Raw genomic sequence first — 26,604 nt, 5'->3', positions numbered from 1 at the left:
ATGTGTTTTCACCTCATGTGTAAAATAAATGACATGAATTAGGAGCCACTGATTAAGTCTGAGGTGGCTTCACTATTTCACTGCCCCTACTCTGTTATTTATCTCTTGCTAAGAGCCTGGAGTGAAAAGAAGGAAGAAAAAAATCATGCTTGCTTACTTGACAAACACTCTCAGAGAAAGTATGGGGGAGGAACTAGTAATTTAAAAGTTAAGTATATATTATATTTAAGAATATCTACATATAACCATCCTTTCCCTAGGCATTTAGTGATATTTCAAAGGTATTTCATTTTCTGCATCCATCTTCATTGAACATAATTTTCAATAGCTTTTCCTAGGAATTTATATATTGAAGTATATTAAACATTATCATTTTTAAGCAGAGAAACTTAGAATATGCCTTAATACTAATAAATAGAAAGTTAATCTCAAATCTGCACAAGTTATTTAAGATACATATTGCATAATTTCAATTTTAAATGAGATTTTTAGTGTAGATTTAAATTTTGAAAATTTCATTCCAAGGAAGTGATGGAAAAAATATTCTCAGCAAACAAGTGGAGATTGCACAACTACAATATTTACCCATTTTTGAAAGCTGCATAAAAAAGAAGATGGCAATCCAGAAGAAAATTCTTCATACAGGTATGAGACTTTGTCATATCCTGCTGAAGAAATGTCTCTACTTCAAGGTTAAAGGTCACTTGTGTAAATGTATATTTGTCACTCAGCTTTTGTAAATCATAAAGACTGAAACAGAAGGTGATGATTAGATCAAAGGATTCTGATGTATTGACTAATTTTTTTTCTCTATGCTTTTCAAAACGTCACCTTTTGTTTATTTATTCATGTAGGTAAAGCAGGAGAAAAGTATACTGAAATAATATTCTAACTTGTAGAGTAATTCTCTTGTGGCATTATAATGCTAATGTTGACCATCAAAATGAAAGCCTCATTTACTGAACACCAGGGCCTTCTCTGTCTTATGAATATTCTCTTTCTAGCAAATTATTATGTTTTATATATATTTAAGTTTTCCATCATCATCATCTATTTTCATGGCAAAATTTGTTTAGATTTCTGGATTTTACCAAGACTACATTTTCCAAAGTATTTGTAAAACACTAGTTCTCCAGGATGTTACTTATTATAAGGAATCTGTGATCAAGTGAATATCGGGCAAACCCCTGTGTAAAAGTTTGTTAAATATTTATTTGTGTATTTATTTTTACTACATATTTTCTCACACCTTTTTAATATGCTAATGGATATTTGGTCTCTCTCAGAGGATATTTTGCCTAATTTCCTATACTTATTTTACCTTTAAAAACTTATATTAGAAAGAACATTTCACAGGACTAGTGTTTTGGGAAACATCTTTGGCCAGATGCTGAATTAAATAAACTTGGTAGCTACATTTCCCAGAAGCAGGCTTTGTACATGAATTTGCTATCTCCAAACCAAGAGCAAGGCAAAAATTGTAATAGCTTATTTCTTCAGTGATCTCCTCATAAGTTTCCAGGGTCTTCCCTGCAATAACAATTCTTGAAATATTGGGAGTTGAAATAAGGTAGAGACAACTGTGAAAAATGCTGGACAGAATTAATAATTCCCCAGAGAGGAAACTTATTATCTAGGAAGACTGGATACATCCAAATTCTGTGGGTGAGTCAACAATTTACAAAAGGACATACTCAAATATTAATTTAGACTATTAGAACCAGGGACCATGAAAGTTAGAAATGAAATAGAGAGACATCTTGTTCTAAGTCCTGTAGTTTGCAGATGATAAGAGTGAATCCCAGAGAAGTTAAGTGGCATACTCCAGGTCATAAATGTCAAAACTGGAGTTAAAACCAGATCTCATGAGTCTCAATTTAGATATTTTTTTTCTCTTGTGGAATTTTCCACCCTCATTTGGTAAAACAATATGGGGATATATGATCCTGGGGAAAATACTATAAAGAAGGTATCATCCTTCCGATATAAGGGCAAAAAATTTCTTATTCTAGTCCTGTAGGTCTTAACTTTGTTAAAGTTTAAACTTAAAATCCTAAGACCCTACTGACTGAATGGATCCTCTTGTAGCCAAGGTAACTCCAGAAAAACCTTAAAATTGAGTTCCCAGCCACAATGGGACAGGAGGTTAGACACAACTCATTATACCTCCTCTCTTTTGGGGTTTAGACATAACAACTGACCAGCATTAATGTCAAAATAGAGATCATAAGACTGACAGAACAAACTGTTTGTGGCAATGAGATGCCAAATTATATATAGGACCTAAAACCATGCCAGGCAAGGGGTAAGTCCTGCACCCTATACTTAAAGAACAAACTATGTTCGAACTGCCACAAGGTGTTTTTTTTTTCTTCTCTAGCAGTTAAATAAGCACTGGCCTCAAGATAAGAAATATTAAACCATTGTAACTCATTCAATTCACAGATGCTGACTAAATGATCCCCTATTCCATCAATTATAACTACAGCTTTGACCAGACACAAGACTCATTTCAGTAACTGCCTCCTAATAAGAAGACCATCACCAACCATGGACTGATGATTCTACCTGGTTTACAGAAATCATTTTTGCATGTCTTTGTGTCCTAAAAAGGCCCTTTGACATATAGGCCCTAATTGTAATACATTTAAATGTTAACAAAGTGAACATGGGTTGTATGTTACATGCATGCTTGCTTTATACACATGCATCAGAACTACCTTTGTGAATATTCATAGCCTTCTGTATCCTGTTGAATATATATGTTTAGCCAACCCCTCCTCCTTTGACATACCTGTCTCTGGTGTTGGCCAAAGACATGCTTCCCAGCCTGCAGGATGGCCACTTTGCAGGCTGTAACATTTTACAAGAAATAAAGTATCCTTTCCTTTTCCAAATTTATAGATTTGTTTTAAGTTGACAAAATGAATATTCCAAGATCCCATCATCCATATGGTTTGTAGATGGAGTGGTGTAGGGCCCAGGATTTGCATTTTTAACCAGACTCTCAGGTGGTTCTGAAGCAGGTCTTCTGAAAAACATGGCCTCAGAAACACATCTGGTTGGTTGCTAATTTGTTTTAGTATTAAATCCTAAATCCTTTGATTTGGCATACTACATACAAAGTTCATGTAATAAACCAGAGTTAATTCAAAGGAAAAAGTAGAATATAAGAAATCCACAGTGTCCACCACACATTATATTTATAAATTATCCAGAATTACAACATCTAACTTGAGTTGTTAAAGTGTGGTTTGCCAAATGTGTGCCTCACTCACTTTTCAGAGACTTTGGGATTCAAATATAAATAAACAGATTCCCTTGTTTTCTAAATACATTTATTTGGGTGGTAGGGAATGGGCAAAATGCTTTTTCTAATAGAAAGTGTTATAAAATAAATCTTGACTGTCTTGTTGGTCATGAAGTGGTTCTTAGAAATGAACATCTTGAAGTATTTAAAGGCAAATGAATTAGAAGAAGATACATTATATTTCCTTTTATGTGCATGTGTTTTAAAAATGAAAAAAATATTGTGTGGTAAAGTAGTCCTGGGCTTTTCCTAAAGTAGCAGAATTGCCAAGATAAGTAGCTGTATTTCAAGTGTGATAATAAAACCAGCCAAGGAGTGGGAAATGAGCAACTGTTCCCAGAACTCCCCATTTCCTGGAAATGTACACTACTCTGCCCTGGTCTTCATGCCTTTTTAACCCCTTACCCAATCATTTCTTCTAACACTCTTTTTTCAGGTCTATGCAGAACAAAACAGCATGAAGGGAAAGAATTTATCTCAAAAATGCTGCCCCAAAGAGACTTGGCATTAAATCTTATGCTCAAATCTAAACCTACAACACCTGGTTTGGGGAGCCTGGAGGGAATTACTGTAGGGGCAAGCACATTAATATTAGCAATATATTAAATCAGACAGAAAGGAAATCGTATTATTTTCATATGCTCCACAGGAAGATCTTTTTCCTTCTCCCTTCCTTTCTCTCTCCCTTGCTCTTTTCCTCTCTTTCCCCCATCTCTTCCTATCTCTCTCCCTTTATTTCTCATACCCCTCCGTCTCCTCCCCCCACTTGCACCCTCCCTGCTTTCTTCCTTTTCTCTTTCTCTCACACACACATATACACCAGTCCATTTATTGCACCTCTTCCATATAGGAGACGGAACAATCACATTATACTATATTTCTCTCTCTTCTCTGCTTTTCTCCAGACTGATAAAGGAATGCTTACTGAATTTGTCATCGGTGTTGGAGATGTCTGCTCAACCACCTGAATGGTGAGGGGTGAGTTTGCTCATAGGTTGACATTTGTGCTGGTTGCCTTCCATTCCCCTACCCCACCCCCTCTCTTGTCTTCTATTCTCTGTATCCCAGAAGCTCTCCTTCCGGGTTTGTATCAATGGGCTCCCTTGCTCTCTGTTAGCTGAATCTGGCTAATGAAAGGATCCCACAGGATAACAGAAAACAGGAGGAGAATAAGGTCTAGATATTTATTCCCAGGCTTACTCCCTGCTAGGATAGCACAAATTGACTACATTATTCCACAGGATTTATTGGGTGACCCTTCTATTTAACTGCCTTCACCAGGTTCTGATAATCAGTCCCTCCCTTGCTTCTTCAGGTCTACTGTTGATAGTCCCAGAATACTACACTCTCCCTTTAAGGGCTGTTTTTTCTCTTACATCATAAAAATTTGTAGTCTCTTTCCTGCAAAAATCCTAGATAATACAGCATTTAACCTACAAATTATATTCCAATTTTTATTGAAGTGAGATAGTAATAGTGAGAACTGACATTTAAAAGCTTACATTTCTATTTACTGCTGTGTACTTAGCACCTAACAATGGCACCTGGCATGTGATGACTAGTCACTAATTACTTATTAAGAGAATTAACAAATGAACTGTGTGTTTGGACTCAAATATAAAGATGTAATTTTTTGTGCCCACATTTATGCCTCCTTGCCACAAATTTATCCTATTGCTTTGACAGTGCATAGGCAAGTATGGCTTTTTTTCTCCACAAGAAAATATGTTCCACCCTCATCAGAAAAAAAGAAAAAATAGAAAACAAGTCTTATTCAGTCAGACACATACTTCACAGATAGGTGAAGATGCTTTTTCTCAAAAGATAATTGCCTATGGACTTTCATATTTTTACTGAATCCAGAATTCATTTTGCCCCTTTGGATGAGTTTATAGAGCCACCATTTGGTGTATTATGTTAATAATAGAATGTTGGGTACACAAGCCATAGCATGAGTCTAAGAGAGGGTCTAGCTTCTCTCTTGTATTTGCCTCAAAACCACTTTGGTTGGCTGGCCAAACTAGACTCCAAGTGAGTAACATAGTGACTTTGTTCCTATATGTACTGCACACTTTAGAATATCCATTTGAGGTCTATGCCTTTTGCTCATATGCTTCCTTTAGTGGCTTCTGCATGGTTGAAAGTGTCTGTAATCAGTCATAAGTATTCAGAGTAGCCCACTCAGGAAAATAGTCAATGAGCAAATGCTTCTTGCAACAGTCAGGACAGCTTCCTAGGCATTAATTCCAAAGAAAGCCCAGAAGGCTTCCAAAGACCTTGTTATTGAAGCTTGGTCGGACATATTTCTATTTTTAAGATCCTTTTCCAAAGTGTGTGATGCAACACAAGAAGAAAAATATCCAACAGCATCAAGAACAAACTAATGACTATTTTTTCTCGCTCTAAACCTAACTGCCCCAACTGAACACATACTCTCCATTCAGAGACCTGAATATTGATGCCATTAGCTTTTTCTAAATGAAGCCTCAGATTATCAGCAAAATTGACTGATTTATCCTTTAGGACATGGAGGATCAGCAAGCTTTATAAACTCAGGATAAAATTTTAAGTTCATTCAATAATGAAAATTGAGGATACAGGGTCATCCAGAATCAACCAAGGAGCAGTGCAGTGCTTACTCGAAGACTAAATTATGGGCTTCCATTTCTGGTACTCTTAACCTGCCATGTTGTGAGACAAAATGCTCTCTTTTAAATGCTTATTCTAAAACAGGAAATTAATTCAGCACTATTATGCAATGAACCTTACAACTAATAGTAACTAGATAAGAAAATACATCAGAAATGGCAGTCATATTATCTACAGTTAAATTGAAGGTCCTCCTTTATAGGACTAGGTGAAATTTGTTCTATGTCTCTTACTTGGTTTATTTTTAAAAAGGAGTCTAACAAAATAATCAGGCATGGGATTTGAATGGGTAAAGATATTCCTTCCCACAAATGGCTCCCTCTTTGTTTTATATTTAGGAATGTAAAATAGCCATTTCAGGTTGGAAATTTTCCCACTGAACTAATAAAAGGAAAACCAACTGAGGCATATGACATCTACATTATGGTTCCTCTGGTAGGAATCTAAGATGCCAGAATGTCTCTAACTTGTTTCTTTCCATTTAGAAAATGGAGCAGCTGTGAGGACCTAATCATCATAAAGATCAAGCTTTCACAATACAAAGTAAGTGTTGGCTATAAAAGAAAAATGGAGGAATTGCAATAATTCAAATTATCTGTATAATAGTAACAGTGAAAAACAAATAACACTCACGATATCATTTGATCCTCAGTACAATCCAAATGAGGTAGGTAAAGGCAGAAAAAAACCTGAGGCACAGACAGTGAAGACACCTTTTCTTAAAAATGGCTGAACCAGGACATAAACCTAATCTAGGTCTTCTGGATGCAAGTTCAGGGCTCTTTCCACTATACTATGCTGTCATCTTGGAATGAAAGACATGCTGACAAACTTATTGGAATATGCTTTACCAGGGTGCATTAGAATTCTGTAGATGCCCTCTTGATGCCACTTCAAATTCCTGAAAAACCTTGTGGGCCCATAGTAGGAGCCTAGTACATACAAATGTGTTGGTTGGTATTTATACAGCATGCAAAAGCTGTATGAACACCAGCCAACACATTCATATAATAAATTGTGACACAGCCAGTGATTTTTGGATGTTCAAAAATCTACATTAATACCATCTCTGAATGAAACTATCATATATGTTCCCCTTTGTTACTCCCAGCTTTTCCTTTCAATAACCTTTTCCTCCTATTGTCTTATTCTATAATGCCTTGCACCATCAGTATTTCTTCCCCAGTGCCAGACTACAACCAAATACTCTCATTCAAATTATGGGGCAAATGACTAATTGGGCTTACTGTCATTTCCATCATGTGGTTTTAATATGAGATAAAATCTTTAATCCAAGAACAGAAGCAACAGTGTTGTAATTTTAGCCATTATAGTAGCAAGCTAGGTTAAAATAGTTATTGGGCAAGGGATTTCTTTCAAGGGCTTGGGCACTATTGAAATCAGGCCACATGCATGTTACTGCACTTAAAGTGTGACATTGACTCTAATCTGCCACCATGTGCCATACTACCCAAGAGAGGAGCTCCCTTCAGCTTTACCTCTTTAGGAGTACTTAACAATTAATTACCCCTTTGAATTAGAAATACATGTAATGATCAGCATTCAAGAAGCACACAGAGAGAAGTAACTTTCCTTCCTACCCATGTCTCCCTGGCATCCAGTCCCCTTTCTCAGAAGCATCTGATATTTCTACTCTCTTGTGTATCTTTTAGGGACACTCTATTGCATATACAAACACAGCATTGTGTATATATATAGACACATTATTGTAAATTACATTACAATTTATAATAATTTATCCTAAAATAAATCTATTCTTCTTTTCCTTCTTTCAATTCTCCCTTAGTTGTCCTTTAATTTCCTCAATGAATGGTTCCCACTGATAACTATAGCCTATGTATTCAGCCAAGAGTAATTTCCCTAATGGGAGTGTCAGCTGTCTCAGAAATGGGCTTAGTTCTAGGCCATTTTAAAATGACTGCTTTCATAATTAAAAGATAGTGTCTCAAAAAATCATATGCTATATTCATATCATTTTAAAAGTTTTATAATTGACAACTATGACTCATGCTTGACATTCACAGACACCTGAAAACTCATTTTTCTGTATACTTTTTAACAATGACTCTCATGTTTCAATGTGAGCTTAGCACCATTAGGACTTTTTTTCATCTCAGCCATTAAGGAGTGATTTACCTCAAGCCTCTTGATTAATTAAGGGAGACCTAGAATTAAGGGAGAATACGAATTCTTCTGTGAAGAAGGTAACTGTCAAGCAGATAATCCAGATAATTCCATAATCACTTCCAAGGTGATTTATAATTGAACCAAATACTGTCTATATTTCCTAATAAAACCACAAAGTCAGCATGACCATGAAGTTACCTTTTCAGGTGCCTTGAGGATTCTGCTACTTTCTGCACTCAGGCACAATGCTGCTGACACTTGCAAGCATTTTGCTCTTTTTTCTCAGGATCCATAGTAGCGTCTGACGCCCACCAGGCTGATCAAAGAAATGGCGATGCTGGGGTTGCATTATCATTAACTAAAAGAAGCGCCCTTTCCAAGTATCCCTGCTGGACACTTGTGCTCAAGCACCTTCTACAGGGGTTGGTATTCACAACATTTGAACTTTGGCTCCACTTGGCTACAGACAGGATTATTTTCAAGCGGCAAAATCTGAAGACCTCTGGTTTAATGGAAGTGGATCTATGACACTTGAAACACCTCTTGAGCTGCTAAGCCTTTGGAAATTGCAGAAAAACATATTTCATGCAAATGTAGGTTTTAATGTCACACATTACACTTTCCAACTTAGGTCTCTAGATGTGGGAAAAAATAGTGTGCATGGCAGGCACAAAGAAGTGGAATGAATAATTATCTCCTGGCATTATCTACTCTAGATCCTATCCTAAAAAGAATGTTAGAGTGAAATATTTTTATTCACATTGGGATGAAAACTAGGATGTAACTCTAAGTTAATTTTATTTTCAAAGAAAATTTCATTAAAATAGAAAAAAAGCTTTGTTTCAAAAAGAAAGAAACAGAACTAATGCATTTTGCCCAGATTTGAACATTTCATCAAAAGCCTAATGTTTAATGTGGCATTTTCAAGATGCAATAATACTGACAGAAGAATATCTGATAGGATGATGGAATAACACCATAATTCAATATAAAATGAGACAAATCACCTAAGTGATTTGAAAAGAGGCTCATCTCTTGATATAGAATCAACATTCACCATGGTTTCAGAACAGGTAATTGTGAATGGACATAGCTTGTGTTTTTATCTGAATTGAGGATTTTGAAATGTATGTTTTGACAAGATCTGAAACAGGTCTCTATGGATCTTACAGATGAAATTCAATTGGCAACTCTGACTCATGCCTTTGTTTATACACTTGTGCTTCAACACATCAGAAAAGCTATTTTTTCCCGATAGTTTCTAAGAATGTCTCTCAATTACAAACTCTAAGTCTGAATCATTTCTGGTTATCTTTTCTAGCTTACATCCATTTTCCTCCTTATATATATGCCCATTATTACATCTTTCAAAGCCCATCAGGGATATGGAATTGACATGCAATATTTTACTGACTTGAAGGATACAGGAAAAATTCCTTCCAATAAGAACAATTACACTTACGCATTTCTTTTTCCCTTGCCAATGCATGGCAGCAAGGAAAACAGAGAAATATGCTAATATTTAATAAGAATTCTAGAATAACCATTCCATTTACCTCAATGGCACATATTTGGCTCTTGATTTTATTCTGGTGGTCAAATTTTGCCCTTCTGTCTTATCAGTCACCATTATTTTAATCATCAATATCATCATCACCATCATATTTATAGTTATCACAGTCAAGTGCTTTTTTGCATTTACAGGGAAACTGTCACTATTCTATATTCAATCACATTTCCTAATCTCCCTTCAATTCTACCTACTTATAAAAGTCCTCATTGATACATTGCAAATCAACTATGGCAAGTATTACAGTGTTTGTGTAAGCCTCCTCCATGTTACAAGTTCCCTATTATCTCTGTCTTTTCTTTCCTTCTCCCCACCTAAGCTAAGATCATCTTTGCTTGCCACTGTGAATACTGGCTGATCTCTCAAAAGTTACCACCCTCACATTCTATTACAACAACTAGTTGGAAGCACTAATCTTTATAATTTATCCAGCTTTTCCTCTCTGTCTTGGTTCTGATTTCCGTATCCTAGAGAAAAGGATAACTTATTTTTCCTACATTCCCAATATTTTATGTATTTATATATAAAGTAAGGTACTTCCCTGCCCTCTCAGGGAGTGGATAGATAAAATATAAATATGTAGAAAGGTCATATTAGACATATAACATTCCATGGGAACATCAAGAAAAATGATTTCAGTCTAAAATAATAAGAAGAGTTTTAAATCCAGAAGTAATCAAGCTCCCCCAAACGAAGAGAACTTTGGGATAAGTCAGGTAATTAAGCTGATATAAATGGCCTATGTAAATAAATTTTGTGAAGAGGTAGCAGTGGTTTATTGAAGTAGAGAATTAAAGGGAGAGGGAGATAAAACTCAATGAAGCCCATTAATGTTAGAGTCTTCAGTGATATCCACCCTATTTCTTTTTTATAAGTCATTAAAACACCCTGTACTTAGGCTTTTAAGTAGTAGATAGATCAAAGAAAACATGGCCACACGTGGCTGAACCTGACATTCTCCTCCTTTTGGTACCATGATTAATGTCATTTCCCAAAGGTGATATCCCCAGAAGAACCAGGAAAAAAATGGACGTGGAAATGATAGCTCATTCTTCTGGGGTCACTTAAAGTAGCAATGTCAACATGGGTGTTTTTTTAATTACCCTTTGTACTTTTCTGCCCTTTTGAAAAAGTATTTCTAGAAAGAAATAAATAACAGCTATGAAACAAGATGCTTGTAAACTCGAAACAGTTTTCTATTTCTGACCTTCTCTATAAAGCCTTCCATGAATATCTTAATAGGAAATTATCTTTCCATTTGTTGGAATCCTGTAGCAATTTATCTATACTTAATAATGGTACTTTCCTATTTCTATCTAATATTAAAAGTATTCATGTAACATCTCCCTCCATTAAAATTTTTAATAGAAGCACCTAAACTGTTTCATCTCCCAATTTTACAAAGCACCCAACAGTTAGTATTTTGCAGATAGTCCAAATTCAAAAGTTGTTGAGCGGCTTAGTGGGTAAATATATGAATGAGCAATCCCATTGAAAGCTGGTTCTTAGTTTGTTACTCACAAGATTTTATTTCAGATATTGACTTCCAAAGCAATGATCACAAAACTAAGAAATGGGATGAACATGAAGATTTTTTTTTCTCAGAAAAATTGATCTCCGAATGTAATTCAGTTGTCTCTCTTGGGGATACTTAAAAAATACTGTTTCACCAAAATTCTGACATATTTCCTTATAAAATGTGCCCATAGCTGGGTATATTCAGAGGTGTAACATTTAAAGAAGAAATGAATTTAGAATTCAGTTTTATGCTTATATTTTTCAATAATAAAAATTAATCCACACTGAAGAAAAGTGTGTGATTAAATGGCTAAGAAACAAAATTAACACAGTGCATGATTGCTACATAATATCAAGAACATTAAAAGTTTCTCCTTTTACAAAATGTTATAAACACCTCACAATGCCTTATGTTAAATTTCATTACAAGATAAAAGACAATGTCACTTAAACTATGTATTTAAAAATTAAAACCTCAACATGATTCAATTATTAATCATTGGTTCTTATTAGTTTTTTCCTGATTCAGAATAAAATTAAACTAAATATATTTAAAAAACATTTCTAGAGACTATTAACTATATTTTTGTAATGTTCAACAAAAAAAAAAAAAACATTGGTTTGCTTCTAATTGAACAAAGAAAGTATCCACCACCTTTGACATGTGCACTTTACAATTATGTGATCTTCTTTGTTGATTTCAAACAAACAATTTCAAATAAACAATGAGAATGCTTAAACAAAAGGGAATGAAAAATTAGAACCTCTTCTTACAAAGTCTAAAAATTAAAGAGGCCTGGAAGTATGTAAAGTGGCATATTTTATAGAGATTCAAACTCCACTCTGATGTAGTTATTTATAATCAAAACCAAATATTTTGGTGTAACCACTGAATCTTGCATGCGTCCTGGTAGATATTCAGGGATGTCAAGTCTATCACTTGCTCTGTATTCACTTTCAGCCACACTTCCACTTAAGAAAAAGCAGGGACTATGACAGTAGTTTTATTCATGAAATAGAACACAAACAAGGAAAGTTTTCAAATGTGGCAAGCGACGAGCAAAATGTAAATGTCAGTAACTAATGCAAAAGAATATCTAAATAAAATGAACACTGTAATTGTCATTTTCATTTTATAATTAAAAGCCCTGAAAATGTTTTTCGGAGTTAACTATTCAAACATCTAGAAGATTTCTTAAAGGCTTAACGTAAGTTAAAATGGAACATACCTTTAAAGTTTGGCCTGATTCTTGCATCATATCCTGATGTCCTTCCCATTAACTTGTCCAAGAAATCGGAAGGAGATAGGGTCTGTGAAGGTTGTTTTCCAGATCTGGAGTCATGGTCTTTGCAGAAAGCCGCCCTAAACACATCATTAACTCTGTTAGCAACGGTTTCATTTTCATCCCTTGAGCACAAATGCTCACTGCATTTTTAACATTACATTTTGGTAAAGATATTTGACATGTTAGTCTGAAGAAAACTAGAAAAATCCAAACTTTTCGGCCAACTTCTGAACTTGTACATGGTTCTAAAGTTAACTTTTAATGATGAGAACTATAAATCCTGAATCACATCTCCTACATCTCCAAACTTTAACCATAAGATGCTTGAGAAAAGACAAAGTATTTAGTTTTAGATTGTAGATTTTATGTAGATATAGTTAAAATTATTTCTATCTAGAGTTGTCAGAGAAATGAGATAATTTTAAAAATTCAAGTGACTGTCTTAAAATCACTTCTCTATGCCTCAAAAAATTGTTTCAGCATTTCAGCCCTAAATATAAGTCTTCTGCCTTTTATAAGAAATATATAATAATATGGGCAGAACAAACTTATTATTTCATTGCTTATTTTACCACCTGCTAGTTCTAATCCAGCTATCAACTATTACTATTTTTCAATGTGATATCTAAAAGAGAACCTTCATTTGAACATTTAATTTCATTTTAAAATAGGTCAACAATGAGCATGTCTGTGACTTCTTTTATCAGTTATTTATATACAAGCATTTAAATTGTTGACTTAAAAATATTAATAAAAACACACTTCTAAATCATTTTGGCTTTTTTATCAAAACACTAAAATTCAGTGAAAAATTTCTCAGATTTTCATTTTCCTGTTAAAAGTAATAAAGAGCTTATTAAAAAGGGCATATTTGGTTTGTAGCAAAATTCTTCCACAATACATAGTGGTTAACTGAAATTTCTTCCCTAAAGTGTATATTTTACAAGCTGTGCTTTCAATAGTTTAACAAATAGTCTTATTCTATCACTAAGAAAATAACACATTCTTGCCAGTTTTTCAAAGGGGTATTCAAAGTAAGTGCAAAGATGATATAAATTTTGTAGGAGTTAAAAATTGATATAATCATACATAAATACTCACTTTCTCATATGCAGATTCATCTGATTAATCAAATATTATTTGATTATCATGTGGTGGTGGTGGTGGTGGTGATGATGATGATGATGATGATTCTAATAAAAACCAGCCTATATTTTTTCTTAATCATAGTAGGAGGTGTAAACCTGAAAGGAACATAGTGGGTTTTCCCAGTATTCATAGCATTATTACTATGTGTTCCATTTATCTTGGTTCTGTGAAAAAATGCCATAATATTTAGTGAAAATTAAATTTAGAGTCCTATACTGTGTTGTTAAGAGCATCTCCTATCTCTATGGAGTCTTAGACCCCCTGTTATTGAATGACTATTTAACTTACTGGTAATGATTTGATATTTTGAGGTATCAACTGATTCGATAACTAGTAAACTATGTAGAAAATGCAAACATGAAAATAGTAATTTCTCACTTGTTTTAATTGTGCATGCTCAATTTCTTATATGTACATAAATACAAATATGTCATATTAATTAAATTTTGGTAGGCAATCAATTTCCAAACAGATTGAATAGAATATAGAAGCAAAAAGAGATTTTTGATATTTCAAGAAAATTCCTGAATTGTAGTTCTCATAGTAAGTTTCTAGTTTCTGAAATATAATCAAAGTCCCAAGTTGACTGAGAATTAGGGACCTTTTATATTTTATCTAAAATGAGCATGCTTCTGCCAAATTAATACAATTATTTTATCATATGAAAAACACTATACCAAATAATCCCTTTAAATCACTTTCAGAAAAATCTGAAAGCAAAAATATCACCCTTATATAGAATTGTAAAGAGCATGCAACTTATCCGACTACCTTAATATCACATTGGCTGTGAAAATTTGTGTTGAATTGCATAGAGTGCGGCTATGCTTTATAAAACTTGCTTTTGCGAAAATTTACCACCCTCCCACTATTATTAGGCTTTTTAAATGAACAAAAGATATCTAACTTTCCTCTATAAGATCAACATAATATGGTCTAGGGCATAGAGAAATAGATAACAATTGTATGACACATTCTCTTTTAAACAGTTTAAATATCAACATGCAAAGTCGTTTCACCTACCTGAAGTGGTTTGTCGCTAAGAAAAATGCAAACAAGGCTGTCAAAATGTTCACTAGCTGCCGGTTCATTCCTGTTTCTGTGTTGCTTGTGGAAAATATCCCGAAATGATTCCAGAAAGATGTTAGGACAAAGTATCTATTTATTGTCCAGATTCAAAATCTGGCAGGAATCTAGTTTCCTTTAAAATCAAAGAGAGATTTGGTTTTGTACAGTTTGCTGAGAAAAAAGAAAAAGTGCCAATCTTGGGCATCATGGTCAGGTCAAACTGAGGCTTGGGACCATCAGTTAACCCAGGAAAGACAAAGCCTCAGAACTGATGAATCCCCCAGCTGCTTTTCCTGAGTAATAAAAATGCTGCTACCTTAATCGCATCACCATGCAAAGGGGGCTGGTGACAATGCCATGCTGGAAGTCGGGTAGCTGTGGCTTTTGTTTTATATCTTTTCTGTTTAGCAAAGCCCTTTTTCTAGAAAATGTTCCCTTGTAAAAAGAAGTTGTAAATGAGGGAGAAGAAAGGACTTTGTGCGCTGGAGTGGGTGGAGAGAAGAGGGGAAAATTGCTGAGATCCTGTGCTGGAATGAGGGCTATAGAAAGAGACGGAGACGTGATCTTACCCAGCCTATAAATTTCAGCACTCGGACAGCTCCAAGCTCTGAAGTGCGCATGTTTCCTTTTTCAGTCGCTTGGGGCGGGGGTCGGGGAGAAGCATTCAAGAGGGGACATGCCTGCTGTTCAAAGGCAAAGAGTGACTGGCCATTCAGTGAGAGGGTACTGAAGGGGGTGCGATGACGGCAAGAAGAGAACAGAGGTTAGGAGACGGAGAGAGTAAGGGAGGTGGGGTCTGAGCTCCTAGAAATGCTAGCCTGTCCGTGGGTGGGCGGGACGGGAGCTTGAAGCAGCAAAGAGAAGGGAATAAGGTTTAATCGTGGTAAAACAAAATTGAGGGAAACAGAGAACAGGATTCAGAGTACTGAAATTATAATAAGGGTGTGGACGGGTCACTCTTTGTCAGTGGAAGCCGGACGCAAAAAGTGGAGTCCTGTGCTGAAGAGAAGGGGACATTTCTTTGGCATAGAGAAGCCCGTGTGCAGAATAAGGTTCATGAAGATCGATAATTTAATTTAGAAGTCCTTTTTGCTTTCCTCGCCTTTTTAATGTTTTCATTTGATTTTAGCCGCCTATTACCAAAGGATCTCTCTACCTCTCTACTAGGGAAAGCCCCTTCCAACTGGGCTTTCTTTAGTGGCTCAAAATCCTTGGGCATCAAGTCACAGATTTGTAGAAAAGGAAGAGACAATGGGCCGGCAGGGGGCAGTAGCAATCTTTTTTTACCCTGGTTAAAGGTTACAGCCGGGCTCCATGTTAGAAATAAAGCAAAGAAAAGTGAGACTGGGAGTTCAGTTCATCCGCCCATTCCAGATGTTAATCACTAGGAACAGTCATGTAACAAAGTGCATATGCTATTCTCCTAAATTAGCTAAAGGGACTGAAAATAGTGGAAGTTCATAAGTCCATAAGAAACTATGGCAGATAACCCTGCTATTTTAAATTAAAATTACAAATACTATTATTAATATAAAAGAGGAAGGGTAAATAGTACAATGCAGATAATTAGCAGCTCCTGAGAAGGGGGAGTGAAAAATACATGTCCTACCATAAGCTAGGAGAGTAATCTACTTTTTGTTTGTTCAATATTCCTTGTTAGTCACCTATGCACTTTACTGTAGGTCTTAATTTTTAAAAAATGATTAATTTTTATTCCATAAATGACTAACTTTGGATTAGTTTAAATATTATAGTAGAGTAACAGTGAATTCTATGTTTTTAAGAAGTAGATTCTGAGAAAAAAAATGGCAAGTTCTTTTTACCTTTTAATGTTAATATAAATCACCAGAGGATCTTACTGAAATGCAGATTATGATCCAGAAGGTCTGGGGTGGGGCCTCAGATTCTGCATTTCTAACAAGTTCCTAGCTGAAGTTGATGCTGCTTGTCCCAGATCACACTTTGAGTAACAAGAGTCTGTACGCCTTTTCATAAGATTTCTATCCCACTAAGACAGTGAACATATAGGAATTTCTTTTTAGATGAAATGCAGTAGTGCCCAAGCATTCTACTTACATACAGAATCAATTCTTCGAATGTGTTTTCTTAACTTTCAAAGCCTAGAAAAAATGATTCCGTTTAAAAGAAAAACAGTATGATGTAGTGTGAGACATCCCTGGACTGCAGCTTCAAATTTGTTCGCTTCCAAATTCATCCACATGGAAACTCTAGAGCTGATTTTATCCCTGCAGTGCTGACCCAAAAAAATAAAATCAATTCCTGGAAACATTTCTCCAATTGGTTTGACATGGAAAAACAGTACAAGTTTTTTTGTGTTCAAGATTCTTTCCAAAAGAAAATATAGGTATAAAGATAGAAGAAAATGATTTGTCTCAAATTTGTTTAAGGTTGTAATGATGCCTAAAGTAATATAGTCTTTGTAAATCATTTCTTTTAACAAGAGTTGTATTATTAACCAGGAGTAGGATAAGTAAGGAAATCTGTGACAAAAGGAGACTGGCTGGCAGCATGAAATCACAACATTATATTATTGTAGAGTTGTAAGGGACATTAGAGAGGATTTAGTTTAGCCTCCTCATTTTACTTCTCAGCTCTCCTGAATTTGGATTCCAGCCCTATCAATCCACAGAAACAGCTCGAAGTTTGCCAGTGAATTTCTTGTAACTAAGTCCAAAAGACATTTTTCTGTTCTCATCTTACTTGACATTTCCATGGTACCTAATGTCATTGGCCTTTTCTTCCTTCTTGAAACACTTCCCTCTATTGACCCTATGACATAGTGTACTCCTGAATTGCCTCTGTCTTCTTGGCAGGCATGTCCTCCTCTACCTGGTCTATAAAAGTTGGATTTCCTAAAGGCTATATTCTAGGCTGTCTCTTCTTCTCACACTACACTCGCTTAGACAAAATTATGGTAATTTAACTTCCATTATATTTTATACACATGACACAGAAAGGTATATTTCTACCCAGACCTATACATCCAGCTGCTTTCTAAATAATTCCTAATGGGTTTCTCAAAACCTCCTCAAACTCCTCGTGTCAAAACCAAACTTCAGATATTCCTCGAGCTCCTACTCCTATTCTACTATGTCTGTTTCATTGTTATCAATCAAAGGCCAAGGCACCATCTTTAGGACTCCCTCTCCATCATCCACCATATCTAGTTCTTCACCAAGTCCTATTTATTTTTTTCTCCCAAATCTTTCCACTTCCCTCCATCTCAACTTCCATGACCCCAGTTGAGTTATCTTCATTTCTTTCCTGGACTTCTGTAATCATCCTCTTACTAGTCTACCTGAACCAACAGCTGGTCTTCTTCCACCTCATCCTGTACGCTGAAACCAGAGTGATTTGTTCAAAATCAGAATCTGATTATGTCACAGCTCCTGGTTAATACTATGGCTTTTCATTGATATTTGTGTAGAACAAGGAAACTACTTAATGACCTAAAAGTTCCACATGGTCTGGCCCATACCTACATTGTTCTTCATCTCAACCACTAATCATCTCATTTCTTCCCCTCTGGCCATATTTGTATTTTTCTGAGTCCCTAATGCTTTCTGTATTGCTTAATCCCATGAAGTACTCATGCCCCCATCTTTGTTTGGTTAACACCAGCCTATTTTTCACATCTCTGGAAGGCCTTTCCTGACCTGCATTACTCTATCAACTGTATTACAGGCCTTCATAGTGCTCTCTAACTCTGACTCAAGGAGCTCATCATCATTGCATGTATACATGTGTAAGACTGTTTGCTTAGATAGCAAGCTTTGCAATGGACAGAGACAGTACATGTTTTGGTCCACCATTGTATCTCCATACATGCAATGATAACGATCATCATCATAATGGTATTGATAACTAGGATACGATTTTAAATATGTACCAGAAATTTGTGGCTTAAACAAAATAACAGAAGTACATATGTATAGTTCACAAATGGTTCTTTCAAAAAACTACTTGTTAGGGAATTAACAAGTTAAGATCTATGATTATTTGAAAGGAAACCAAGTTCAGTGGCTCAGCAGTCTAAAGCATAAAATTAAAATCAAAGTAAGAGATTATGAATTCAATATCCTTGATTCGAGTTCTACCTTTAATACTCATTTGTTATGTGACTTTGGACAAGCCATTTAATCCCTCTCAGTCTCGTTCTCATAATATGTAAAACATATATAACACAAAGTATTATATAATTACATAAATACACATGTTACATAAAATATTTCCATGTAGAGTACTCTTGAAAATCACATTAAATCAGAGCTGAGGATGTGTTTTTAGAGTTTTAATCTCATTTACTCAATCTCATCTACTCACTGTTAAAATTCATGTTTTATCTTTGTTCATTGGACAATTCCTCTTTCTTTTTTATTTTTTTTCTTGAGACAGAGTCTCAGTGTGTTGCCCATGCTGGAGTGCAGTCGTGTGATCTTGGCTCACTGCAACCTCCGCCTCCTGGGTTCAAGCGATTCTCCTGCCTCAGCCTTCCAAGTAGCTGAGACTACAGGCACATGACACCATGCTCAGCTAATTTTTGTATTTGTAGTAGAGACAGGGTTTCACTGTGTTGGCCAGGATGGTCTTGCTCTCTTGACCTCATAATCTGCCAGCCTCAGTCTCCCAAAGTGCTGGGATTACAGGTGTGAGCCACCGCACCCGGCCGACAACTCCACTTTCAAGGATAGCAAGATTTAATTTTGAAAAGGTTTTATTTGCAATGCAGTGGAAACTGAAGACTGATTCTCCTATGCCTCTATCTTATCCAAATTATAACTGGTTGAGATATATGGCGATCTTATTTTGTACTCTTTTTACAAGAGAAATGAAAAGATTGTGACCCATCCTATAATGTCATAAGGACCAACATACAATATTTGGTCTATATGATGCTACATATTAAACTTTAAAAAATAGATATAAACAAATAAAAACACCTTTCTTAACATCAATATCATTTACTGATATTGATAAATCTTAAGAACCTCTAACATATACATAATGCTTTGTAGTTTTTAAAATACCTATACTGTGTGGCAGAAAAATAATTGATATCAGTATATTTTAATGAGGAATTTATAGTTTGTGTAAGTTGATCAATTTCCTCATCTATATGTGACAGCATGCTTTTTATATTTACTACCCATGAACAACATTATTTCTCATTATGTGTGATTGCTGTTATTTTTTAAGTGTCTGAAAGCCTACTGTATGCCTACAACTACTTTTAATAATTATGTTTTTGTGGTTATACTCCATTAAATTTTGGTTACCATTATATTAACATACATGCACACACAAATGTGTTGAATGGTATACCCATATTAAGGGTCTCAGAGTCAATTTCCTCAAAGAAAGAGTCAAAAGATTTCTAATATACCAATACCCTGTGTCAGGACTTTTATAGAACAGGTCTTCATACAGAAAAAAATGTCCTTCTCAAGTACAGACATTCTTTCCTCTACTTAAATATATGAAGTAGAAGTTAAGAAAAGATCTATTAATTTACAATAGACACCCACCAAGTAGAGGTTTGAGGCAAATTAGAGAAGACAAGAAGCTGTTTTACCAAATCTTTTGTTGTTAGAGATGCTTCTTCACAGAGAACAATAAAGACAATTTCACCTTGATAAAATGCACCTCCTGAATTTTAGGAGAGATTCACCCGTCTCAAGCAGACTCTCTTCTCATTATAGGGCCATAGATTACAATAGATTTCTAGGTGAGAAGACCCTCTGGCATGAGGATGCATGGCCATTATGATATTTACTAAGCCATATGGTTTGTGATATCAATATTGGTGACTGCCATTTCTTAACTACCCATAATACTGTATTAGAGTTCTCCAGAGAGACCAATAAGATATGTATATATAGGCATATCTTGTTTTATTGCACTTTGCTTTATTGTGCTTCGCAGATACTGCATTTTTTACAAACTGAAGATTTATGGCAATCCTGTATTGAGCAAGTCTATTGGCATCATTTTTCCAACAGCATGTGCTCACTTTGTGTTTTCATGTCACATTATGTCACTGGATTGCTGCAATTTCATGACAAAACTTGAATGGATGAGGAGCTGCTTCTTATGGACAAGCAAAGAAAGTGGTTTCTTGATATGGAATCTACACCTGCTAAGGATGTTATGAACATTGTTGAAATGACAATATTCTCACAATCTTTCAATTTTTTTCACTATTATATTTGTTATGGTGACCTATGACTGGTGATCCTTGATGTTACTACTGTAATTGTTTTGGGGCACCACGAACCACACCCATATAGGATGGCAAACTTAATCGATCAATGTTATGTGTGTTCTGACTGCTCTACCGACTGGCCATTCTCATTTCTCTCCATCTTTTTGGTTCTCCCTATTCCCTGAGACACAATATTGAAACTACGCCAATTAACAACCCTACAATGGCCTTTAAGTATTCAAGTGAATGGAAGAGTCATATGTCTCTCAGTTGAAAGCAAAAGCTAGAAATGATTAAGCATAATGAGGAAAGCTTATGGAAAGCTGAGATAGGTCAAAAGTAAGGTCTCTGGTACAGACAGCCAAGTCATGAAGGCAAAGGAAAAGTTAATGAAGAAACTTAAAAATGCTACTCCAGGGAATGCATAAATGATAAGAAAATGAAACTGCCTTATTGCTGATATGGAGAAAGCTCAAGTGGACTGGACTGGAGATCAAAGCAGTCACAACATTCCTTTAGGCCAAAGTCCAATCCAGAGCAAGGCCCCAACAACTCTTTTCAATTCCATGAAGGCTGAAAGAGGTGAGAAAGCTGCAGAAGAAAAGTTTGAAGCCAACAGAAGTTGGATTATAAGTTTTCAGTAAAGAAGCCACCTACATACCATAAAAATCCAACATGTTAGAGTAAGTCCTGATGTAGAAGCTACAGCAAGTTATCTAAAAGATCTGGCTAAGATTATTGATGAAGAGGGTTACAGTAAACAACAGATTTTCAATGTCGATGAAATAGCATTCTCTTGGAAGTAGATGCCATTTAGGACTTTCATACCTAGATAGAAGTCAATGCCTGGCTTCAAATCTTCGAAGGACAGGGTTGACTCTTTTATTAGGAGATAATGCAGCTGGTGACTTTCAGTTGAAGACAATGCCCATTGACCATTCTTAAAGTCCTAGGGTCCTTAAAAAGTATGCAAACTCTACTCCGCATCTGCTTTATAAGTGAAACAACAAAGCCTGGATGACAGCTAATCTGAACATTTAGGTCCACTTCTAAGACCTACTTCTCTGAAAAAAATATTCCTTTCAAAATATTACTGCTCATTGACAATCCACCCAAGGGTTCTGGTAACCCAAGAGCTCGATAGACATGTACAGGAGATTAATGTTTTTCTCATGCCTGCTAACACAACATCCATTCTGCAGTCCACAGATCAAGAAATAATTTTTACTTTCAAGTCTTATTATTTAAGAAATACATTTTGTAAATCTATAGCTGCTATAGACAGTGATTACTCTAATGGAGCTGGGCAAAGTAAATTGAAAACCTTCTAAAAAGGATTCATCATTCTAGATACCATTAAGAACATTTGTGATTCATGAGTGGATATCAGAATATCAACAGGAGTTTGAAGGAAGTTGATGCCAGCCATCATGGATGACTTTGAGAGGGTTTCAAGACTTCAGTGGAGGAAGTAACTGCAGATGTGGTAAAAATAGCAAGAGAACTAGAATTAGAAGTGGATCCTGAAGATATCACTGAATCGCTGCAAATCCATGATAAAACTTAAACATGTGAGGAATTGTTACTTCTGGATAAACAAAGCAAGTGGTTTCTTGAGTTAGAATCAACTCCTAATGAACATGCTGTGAACATTGTTGAAATGACAACAAAGGATTTTTACACTATTCCATAAACTTAGTTGAAAAAGCTGCAGGGTTTGAGAGGATTGACTCCAATTTTGGAAGAAGTTCTACTGGGGGTAAAATGTTATCAAACATCATTGTACCCTATAGAGAAATATTTCATGAAAAGAGGAGCCAATCTATGCTGCAAACTTCAATGTAGTCTCATTTTAAGAAATCTGTCACAGCCAACCCAACCTTCAACAACTACCACCCTGATTACTCAGCAGCCATCAACATAGAGGCAAGACTCTTTACCAGCAAAAAGATTACAACTCACTGAAGGCTCAGATGATAGCATTTTTAACAATAATGTATTTTTAAATTAATATATGTACATTATTTTTAGACATAATATTATTGTACACTTTAATACACTATAGTAAACATAACTTTTATATGCACTGGGAAACCAAAAAATTTGCATGACTCACTTTATTATGACATTCACTTTATTGCAATGGTCTGGAACCAAATCCACAATACTCTGAGGTATGCCTGTGTAGATATGACAGAGATTTATTGCGGTGTTGGCTTATGCACTTATGGAGGCTAAGAAGTCCTATGACAGGCCATCTGCAAGCTGGACACCCTGATGCTGATGGAGGCTCAGTTTATTTCCAAAAACTTCAGAACCAAGGAAGAAGATGGTGTAACTCTCAACCTGAAATTAAAGCCCTGAGAACATCTGGAAGAGGGCAGTGATGCAAGTCCTGGAGTCCAAAGGATAGAGAGTCTGGGGTACTGATGTTCAATGAAGATAGGAGAATTGTGTCCTATCTTCAGGAGAGGAGAGAAATGAATGTGCCCCTCCTCTGCCTTTTTGTCCTATCGAGGAACCAAGCCTATGAAATGGTGCCCACCCACATTGAGGATGGATTTTTCCCACTCACTCCACTGACTTACATGCCAGTCTCCTCTGGAAACACCCTCCTTCACAGACACACCCAGAAATAATGCTTTACCAATTCTCTAGGTATTTCTTAATCCAGTCAAGTTGACACCGAAAATTAAACATCACAAATATCTCAGGGATCGGGTAGAGAGTGTTTCGCTCAAATTGAGACCTCTGAGCTACCACTGCAGAGTCCACAATGGCTCTTGACTTTCATGGCCACTGATTGGCCCATATGTCCTTTATTTCCTTGCAATGGTTATATTGGAAATGAAAGGCATATTATAGAGCCCACTCTGTTGGATTAGATAAGTTGATAGAAGAATAGGAATGAAAAAAGGATGGTGAAAAACGAAGCATAGGTTCTGTATGTTGATTTGTGCAGGCTGCTACAAGCATTGGTACTGATGAATTTAAATCTGTTTTCAATGGCCAGCATTGTCCATAGAGCAAGAAAGCTTAAAGCTGATGTCACTCTGCATTTACTCTCTCACATTTTCAAAAATCCAGCTTGCTTCTCTCCTTTTTATTTTGCAGAAGGCACAAAGATGCCTACCAAGAAGAGAAGCAAGCTTCAAGGACATGAAACCTAAATGGGAAATCACTGCTCTTCCAGGCTTCATGCAGGCAATTGGATGTCTGTCCAGAATATTTCTGGGTTAAATTGTTTGGAAGTCAGAGAAATTATTTTAGGACTGGAGCTCTGCTTATTAGTGTTCAATGTTCACAGGCCACAAATATGTCAATTGCTTGAAACAATTTATATTTCCAGTGATTATTCATGGCAAGTGATTGCTTCCCAGTTGGCTAATGTGAGAAATGTAGCATTTCTTTTTTTTTTTATTGCAGTTTAGGTTTTGGGGTACATGTACAGAACATGCAAGATAATTGCATAGGTACACACATGGCAGTGTGTTTTGCTGCCTTCCTCCCCTTCACCCACATTTGGGAAATGCAACATTTCTTTTCATAAACATTAACAGGACAAACAATAATTTGGAGGATAAATAAAATATAATTCCACTTGGATGTATTAGAAATATTTCTTCTTTGCTACAATTCTAAAGATGATAATAATGAATAATAATGAGATTGATTGTTGCAGTAGCACTTGTCTTAGAATCTTCTAGGTTTGGTTCTGCCACTGACGTAAAAAATGCCTTGAAATCACCTTCGTTATTATGATACCCTTGCTGAAAATGTATTTTGGGGAGTTCTCACGATTTAAATGTTTGTTACTGACTTCATTAGTGTCTACCCCTGATCCCATAAATTGCCTCTTCTGGATTGCCTTGGATTCAGAGAATGCTGAAAAGGAGCTGAATTTGTAAAGAGTGGATTACTTGAACTTGAACAACAGCAATAGTTTTACATTTGCAAGTAAGCTAGCATTTTGTAGCTGACATGGCATTACATCATAGATAATGACTTTTTTATTATTTTGAAGTATAATATAGATGCCAACTCATTAGTGCATGTGTACCCAACAGTCCCATACCAATCAACTAGTCAATTAATATGAATCAGGCATTTACTAGATGCAAAATACTGTTATTTCTTCGAAGATAAGGCAAAGTAATATGAAACATTCTTTCTGCTTTATAGGGACTTATAACCTATCTATATGTGAAGATAAAGAAAATAAATATTATGAAAGTGGGGCTGTAGGTTATATACAGTACCTAGGGAGATCAGCTTACTGATACCCAAGACATTTCAAAATGTGGCATTCATCCGTGTGTTCTTCACAGTCTAAATTCTGGTTCTTAGCTTTGCAGGTTTACAAAATTAATCTTGTTAAAGCCTCAAATATGTTATTAGCCACGAATGTCACATGCTACCTCTATAACACCTAATAACCTGACATACAAACCAGAATGAAAATATAGCTACTGGGCTGCCAAGTAACCCATGTAGGCCTGGGCAATGTGTAAGCTTCCTGGGTACATGCTGCCTTGCAAGGTTTTGTGATACACATGACATCAGAATAATGGGATATGACTATAGTTGAAATGTGAAAAAGCTGAGTGAAGCCTATATAGACTGAGGGTATCAACTCTAACTTTTAAATACTCATTTGAGAAACTGAATATTTACATCTGCTTCCATTACTCGTTTCTTGGATTAGGATTTGATTTATCTCTCAAACTTCTTTTTTAAACTTCATTTTTGATTAACTTCACTGCTAAATGAAATATTCATTGCATTTTGAAACTGGGATATAATGAAATACTACACACTTTTACAAATGTGCATAATACACATAAATTGCATAAAATAAAATAAACTGCCTTGTAGCCACAGATAACATAAGACACAAAAAATCACCAACACCTTTGAATCCTACTGAATGGTAATTTATTAGCATATCTCTTATGTGAACTTTCATACTGAAAATTTTTCTTAGCATTTTCTTTCTTTGTTTTACTACACACACACCCATTGTTTAGTTTCTCATGTTTTAAAGAGTACATAAATTGAATGAGAATGTTTGCATTGTGCGACTTTGTTTGGTCAATATTATCTAATTGTACATATCAAGAATTCATTAATTTTCATGCTGTATTTCTCCAACCTTTGAACATTCCATGATTTCTTTATCTGTTTCACTGCTGATGGGCTTTGAGTCATTTCTAGTTTTGTTTGTGTGATTTTGCTATAATAAATAATGCTGCACAGTATTCTTGTATATTTCTTCTGTCGTATATGTGCAAAGTTTCTCTGGCATGCATATTTAGAGGAAGAACTATTGGGTCCTAATGTATACTCAGCTTCCATTTTATTAGAGGATGCCAAGCTGTTTTCTAAAGTGATATAAAATTTATGCTCTTCCCATAATGTATAAAAGTTATAACTAATGTAAAAAAAGATATAACTTTATATCTCTATGAACACTTGGCCTCTTCAGACTTTAATTTTTGCCAATCTGGACAATATTAAATAGTATCCCACTGTGAATTTGGTGTACTTTTATCTGATTACTAATGGTTCAGTGCCGTTTCAATATGTTTACTGACCATTTGTGTTCCATCTGTGAAATACCTGCTTATTTCTTTTGAAAACTATTCAATTAAGTTGTTTTCTTTGTCTTCTACACGTATAAAAA

General features: G+C 35.4%; 1 protein-coding gene across 4 annotated transcripts in view; it reads right to left on the bottom strand.

Annotated features, from left to right (window-relative positions):
* The window catches only part of GLRA2 (glycine receptor alpha 2), a 217,773-nt gene extending 202,293 nt beyond the window's left edge, over positions 1-15,480 (bottom strand). For 2 of the 4 annotated variants that reach the window (XM_078363906.1, XM_002762633.5), the window contains exons 1-2: positions 14,654-15,300; positions 12,425-12,558 (exon numbers count right to left, since the gene is read on the bottom strand). In XM_078363906.1, coding sequence (XP_078220032.1) covers positions 12,425-12,558; positions 14,654-14,721 — 202 coding nt within the window. In that variant the 5' untranslated portion in view covers positions 14,722-15,300. Of the gene's footprint in view, positions 1-12,424; positions 12,559-13,582; positions 13,757-14,653 lie in introns of those variants that run through there. The other 2 variants (XM_002762634.7, XM_035288432.3) reach the window with 2 other exon arrangements.
* Positions 15,481-26,604: the final 11,124 nt, after the last annotated feature.

This window comes from Callithrix jacchus, chromosome X, assembly GCF_049354715.1.
Source record: "Callithrix jacchus isolate 240 chromosome X, calJac240_pri, whole genome shotgun sequence".
In the NCBI taxonomy this organism is placed as follows: Eukaryota; Metazoa; Chordata; class Mammalia; order Primates; family Cebidae; genus Callithrix; species Callithrix jacchus.
This window is presented reverse-complemented; position numbering and strand designations above follow the sequence as displayed.